The 6,246-nt window shown below is 44.5% G+C and overlaps 1 protein-coding gene across 1 annotated transcript; it reads right to left on the bottom strand.

The window, feature by feature from the left end:
• Positions 1-486: 486 nt before the first annotated feature.
• PHLDA3 (pleckstrin homology like domain family A member 3) lies at positions 487-6,044 on the bottom strand. The gene is made up of 2 exons (XM_063297360.1): positions 5,422-6,044; positions 487-2,418 (listed from the first exon to the last, which is right to left on the bottom strand). Exons 1-2 carry the CDS (start codon positions 5,783-5,785, stop codon positions 2,270-2,272), a joined length of 513 nt encoding a protein of 170 aa, XP_063153430.1. The 5' UTR covers positions 5,786-6,044; the 3' UTR covers positions 487-2,269.
• Positions 6,045-6,246: the final 202 nt, after the last annotated feature.

The following is a 6,246-nucleotide window of genomic DNA, read 5'->3' as shown; positions in this document are numbered from 1 at the left end:
CATGTCTTAAAGTTGCCAAGGTTGAGAAACGCTGCTCTAACCACTCTCCAAAACTTTAAAATAAGATGTCAGTGGTTTCTCTCGAGAAGAACAGAAATGAGAGCCAAGCTCTCCTGGAAGATAGTGTATCAACAGCTCCAATCCTCCTCAACAGCAGTCCCAGGGAAGTGTGTCCTCTATGCAAAAGGATATACCCCCTTTAGATGGGAAACAATACCAAAGATGTCTGCCTGTACTTCATGAAATCTAAGCATGTACATTGGGACTTCCCCCCAGAGCATTTTTTGCAATGCAAAGTGGTTCTGTGACAAATAAGAGAAATCCCATTGCAATTTGGGAAGGATTCCTGCACGTAATTTTAAAATCAGTCTTAGCAATTTATAACATTCAAAACCAGAGCCATGTTAGTTTTTTTAACCAATTTATTCATATTATTTATGATGAAAGAAAAAAAATCCTTGATCTTTATAGCACCATAAAGGCTAACTGCTTTTATTTTAAGATACTAGGTACTAGAAAATGTTGTAAAGACCTCATTATTTCAACATACTGGTGAGTTATACCTCAACCTCATTGTGTTCCTTTTTAGACTGTGAAGTTGTATGTCATTTTGACCAACACACAGCCAAACTAAATGTAGGGAATGTCCTCACATTTTTATTAATGGCCAAACTTTCCACCACTGGCAGATTTCCCATAATCTTCCTTTGGATTTCATGTAGCTAAGGTCATAGTCAATTTTTATAGCAATGCTCCTAAGTTATCAAACACAAATCTGCAACTACAAAGTAATGAGCTTACAGTAGCTAGAAAAGAATGATAAAAAGCATTTTTCAAAATTAAGGCAAGTGTGTGCATTGTTGATTTTCTTGAAATGTTATTAATAATTATACTAATGGCTTTCCTGCATCAGGTCCCTTCCAATTCTATTATGCATAAGCCCTGTTTGAGTATTTGGTCTGAACAGAAGAGATCAAGACAAGCAGGGGCAGGGTCTTATGTATAGTGGCCCTATTCCAGTATCCTCCCCCTTGTGCTTTCTGAAGTTGATTAGGAAAAACTGAAGGGGAGCAAGCATTCACTTACATTAGTAGACTCCTCCATGAGAATAGGTAGTTTCCCCAAATATGAAAAAAAATGAGGATGAGGATCATGCTGCTTACTTGTTAGGCATAACTCTTGAATAAGGGTAAAGTGGCCTTTAATAAATGATGAGTATGCTTCCATTCTCCATCTTCTTACCAGGGATTCTGGCAAGAAGGGATGGGACAGTCCCAGTTCCATTCTGGATGCATAAATATGTTTCAGAAAGCAACGGGAGTGCTTACCTTTCTATTTCCTGCTTTCTTCCCATGCCCCAAAGTAAGTAAATAGGTTTTGGGACAGTGGAAGAAAAAGATGGTGACGTCCTTCAGTCTTCAGAAAACTGAAATAAACAATCCCTCAGTCTTGCATGTGAATTTGGATGTTCTTATCTTGATGCTTGCACCCTGAGATATTATGAATGGTATCTAAGAATTCTAAGGTTAAGGATGTAGACTGAGCAATGTTATACAATATTGGACACTGATATGATTCACTGAGCTGAAATTACGGATTGTCAGGACACTGGCTCAGTGAGTGCTAATCTTGTGGCAGAAAGCAGAGGGACACAGAACCAACTCATTTACAGAAGTTTCAGGAGCCCCAAATCCCACTGGGTTGCCTCTTAAGGTGCTTATTTTTTTTATTTTCTGCATCTACTCCAGCATCATCTTTCTGATAATGTGTGACTTCTCAGATCAGAGTGGCAGGCTCGCAATTGTTCCTTACAGATCAGCCACTTGATTAACTGAGACAGATGTTCCCTGCTCTTTCAGTCGTGAAACTGCCATAGCATGTCTGACATGCCCAGATTCAATAACAAGTGTGTTCTTCACCCTCAGGGTTCATTTTATTCCAGCACTGCTCACCCAGCACCAGGCTGGTGGCACACTGAGTGATGGAATGATTCCGTTTTGTCATACTTGCTGTAACTGTCTCCTGAATCACAGTAGATGTCCATCACTGTAGATAAGGCTATTGACAGTTGAAAGCAAACTGTCAGTCCAATAGGAAACTTTGTCAATGCCTTATCGAGAGACCAAGTTCTTCAGTAACACAGCAAAAACAGAGCAGAAAAACAGAAGCTGTTTCTAACCATTGTTGTGATCCATATTTGGCTGGCTTCACTGGGCATCACCTCATTCTGCAGCAGAGATGCTGCACCAGAGAAAGTACAGGTCTTCATTCAGTTGCAGCTAGAAATGGCCGTTTGTCCACCAGCAGGTGACTTCACAGCTATGAATTCCTCTACCCTCTCCATGTTGAGCTGAGAGTCAGATTTCTTTGACCCATTCACCAGAATCTGGCTGGTTGGGGTTGCCTCTTGTTGAAATGCTGCAAAAGGATGGAAATTCAACAGTTGGACTGGAGATAAGCCATACAAGAGACCTTGCACATTCCCTGATTGTACTGCAAGCAAGAAATCATGCTGGAGTAAAATGTGCCATTCTCACAGATTTGTGGCAACAGAAAGAACTATAAATCACTTCATACACAGAAAAATACTACAGAAATGTTAATAACAGCAGTAATGAACATAAGCCCCATAAAATAAACAACAAAAACACTCTTGACATAAAAATAATGAATTATGCCCTTTTTAAAATAATACCTTTCCCTAACAGTATACTGTATTTTCCCAGCTGCAATTCCACCACACTGCACTGTACCTGGAATTGCAAAGTACCACAGATTAAAAAAAAAAAGGAAAAACCTCATATTGCTGAATTGGTTCTACAAAAATCCAGGAAAAAAAAACATTTCATATGTTAGCTGTCTATGCAGAGGCATACAAATTACTAATACAGGTAGTCCTCGCTTAACAACCATTCAATTAGTGATAGTTTGGACTTACAGTGGTGCTGAAAAAGCTGACTTCCAACCAGTCCTCACACTTATGACCATTGCAGCATCCCCATGGTCACGTGATCACAATTTGGGCACTGGCAACCAGTTCACATTTGTGACTGTGACCTTGCAGCATCCTGTTGTCACATGATCACCATTTTCAACCTTTGTGGCCAGCTTCTGGCAAGCAAAATCAATGGAAAATCACGCAGTTCCCTTAACAGCCACGTGGTTCGCTTAATGCCTGAGGTGATTTGCTTAACGACTGCCACAAAAAGTTGTAAAATTGGGTTGTATTTGCTTAATGACCGCCTCACTTAGCAACCAAAATTCTGATCCCAATTGTGGTCATTAAGCGAGGACTACCTGTATGCACCTTTAAATCCTTTCCTCCTCATTCTGGTGAAGTTCATATTTTGCTAGAAAGAGAGGAAGACCTATTGAAGTATCTGTGCAGAGCGCTACCTGTTTAAATCAGAAAGAGGGGAGGGGAAAATGTTGTTCTGAACTATTTCCATTTCTCCCTTCTGCAAGGAAGCACTTCTACTAAATACTATCTATGAACAAAATGGCAGCAGTGGTTCACATCCAGTTTTGTCCTCAGTGATCAGTCAGACTATCAAACTATATCTGAGTAGAAACAGACTGTGAAGAAACGAACAAACTAGCCACCCTATGTTGTTCCAGTCTAAAGGTAAAATAATCCAAGCACAGGGAGATGCAGTTGCTACCTCAATCTTTGCTCTTAAATATTTAAAGAAAAATTAACTTAAACTCTGCTACAAGCACAAAATGGGTACAGTTAAGATGAGTCATTAATGGAAAGCTCTCTGTAAGAAGTGTGCAGCCTTGCTGAACATTCTCTTCCTTACTGAGGAGTGGATGCAAACAGTGCTGTGTGGTTTCTTTACCATCCTCTCCAGTCCCTCCTATTGCTTTCCACTTCACTACACCCTGAATCTCTGACGTCCCAGCTTAAAAAAGAACATAATATTTCAGCCATGTTTGTTCATTTGCATTGTTTTGACTTGGGTTGAGAATAGAGGAGGCCACAGCCCAGTAACTAAGCACCTTCCTTGCATGCAGACCACTCCAAATCCCACTCCTGTCATCTTTGGGGGGTGGGCTGGAGAAACTGGGAGGGTGCTATCAACAATGCTAGGCTAGATGCATCAATGATTTGTTTCTAAACCAGTTTTTCTCAACCTTGGCAGCTTTAAGATGTGTGGCTGGCTGGAGAATTCTGGGGGTTGAAGTCCACGCATCTTAAAATTGTCAAGGTTGAGAAACCCTGCCCTAAACCAACTCATCTGCAAGTCCTTGTCTGCTGGGTGTTGGGTTCCCTTCTCTTCTCTGTAGGAAACAGTAGCTTTCTTTCCACTAGAGCCAACCCCAGATTCTGCTTCTATAATTCAGGGTTCCCACATGTCCAAAGCACTAACTACACACACAAATCAAGGATGCACAATTATTTTGGGGCTGAGTTGGCTTTTGGGTTGCTTAACAGTGTCCAAAAAGTGATGAGGCTAAGATAAAAACTAAAAATTCACTGAATCTAATTTTAACTATACAGTAAACCTATGAAATACGGTTAATATTATGATCCTCATGAATGTAGTAAATCTGCCCAGCACCTCAAAACTTGATGGCAACTTTCAGAGGAGCTCTGGTGGGCACAGCAAAACTTTCAGTGGCCACATGATGCCATTCATCTCTGATAAAAATGAGACATTAGTACAATTAACTCTAGTACATAGGATTGTCCTATCCATCAGCACACTGCAACTATCAAGATTGGCCACCATTCAATAATTCTTATTTTGCTGCCTCACCTTTCTTATCTCAGATAGAAAATATAGCCCTGCTCTCTAGCTATCCTACCCCATCCATTAGCGTTGACGAATTAAGAATCCCACTCTTTGCATGGAACTTTAGGTGTGAGATGTAAACATGGAGCCAGAGAGATGGAGTTCACACATTATGTGGTTTGTTTAGCTTTAATTTAACATGCTGCAAGAATTCAATCACTGTTGTTTTTATCTATGGTTTATAGCTTAACATCATCTATTAATTCAGCCAACTGTGGCTTATTCAATAAACCATGATAAAGCAAACCATTATGGATGACTCCTCTTAAGAGTCTTGTATTGAGCCACAACATGAGTTGTTCCAAATCAGTGTTTCTCAACCATGGCAACTTCCAGATGTGTGGACTTCAACTCCCAGAATTCCCCAGCCAGCATGGCCTCTGCTGAGAATTCTAGCTAGGCGTACGCTAATCTGGCCCTTCTGCCAGGCAGAAATCTTTCTTAATTTTACCACTGGAGATCGATGTTCAACTGGAGATACTGGGGAATGAACTGCGACCCGACCGCATGCAAAGCCCGTATTTTCCCTAGAGATCACTCTCCGGGTTCGTTAACTCAGACCGGCCCGACAGTCTTCTTACACGTCCCCTCGCCCATCCCCTGCCCTCCCCAGAGCTCTCACCCGCCCTGCAGCTGTGCCTGGCGCGCACGATCTGCACCGCTTGCTGGTTCTGGAAGCGCACCAGCGCCAGAGTGATGTCGGCGTTCCAGCTGGGATCTTCCTGAGGGCAGCGAAAGTCGATCTCGGCGCCGCCGTCCGTCACCACCGTGAAGTAGATGTGCCGTTGCTTCCACTCCACGCACTCGACGGCTTTGACGTGCGCGAAGGCGAGCTCCTTGCAGCGCGTCGAGCCCCGGCTGCTGGCCTCGAAAAGCCGCAGCCCCTTCTCGCTGAGCAGACAGCGCTTTTTCTTCCAGAGCTGCAGCAGCCCGCCGCTGCGCTTCTCCAGCACCCCCTCCCGCAGGACCTTCTCCGACGCGGCCATGGGGGCAGCGACCGACGCTCCGGCGGCCGACGGGGAGGCGCTGCCCGTGGAAACGGCCGCGTGGTCCGCCAGGCGAAGCCGCGTTTTCCTCTTCCTCCGGCTTCCCGGGAGAACGCGAGAGCCCGCCCTCTGCCGCGTGAGCTCCGGCCCGGCTACCCGCGGCTCTCTGCTGGCGGGATCTGTCGCTACATGCCCGCTGCTTGCGCCTCGCTGTTTCTGCTTCCCACACGCATTCCTTTCCTGCTCAGCCACAGCCTCGCCCCAGTTTTGCCTGCCAGACAGCGCTCACGCCCAAGCGCGGGATTGCTCTGCTGGAAGCCTGAGGGGTCGGCCCGGCGTGCCCGGCAAGCAAGCCTGCCAGCTGCGGAGGCTAGAAGACCCCGTACGCGACGGCTTTGCAAGCAGCGAGGAGGTGGCCGAAGCCACCGGCTGGAGGGATGCTTTCATTTTCAACCAAGCAG

Source organism: Candoia aspera, chromosome 3 (genome assembly GCF_035149785.1).
Source record: "Candoia aspera isolate rCanAsp1 chromosome 3, rCanAsp1.hap2, whole genome shotgun sequence".
NCBI classification, from domain to species: domain Eukaryota; kingdom Metazoa; phylum Chordata; class Lepidosauria; order Squamata; family Boidae; genus Candoia; species Candoia aspera.
Note: the sequence above shows the minus strand (reverse complement) of the source record. Positions and strands in the feature narration are given on the sequence as shown.

Coding starts and splice junctions, on each gene's coding strand:
- PHLDA3 (XM_063297360.1), bottom strand. CDS start 5,785: ATGGCCGCGTCGGAGAAGGTCCTGCGGGAGGGGGTGCTGGAGAAGCGC. Junction 2,419..5,421: donor CAGGCACAGCTGCAGGGCGG/GTGAGAGCTCTG, acceptor ATCCTTTTGCAG/CATTTCAACAAGAGGCAACC.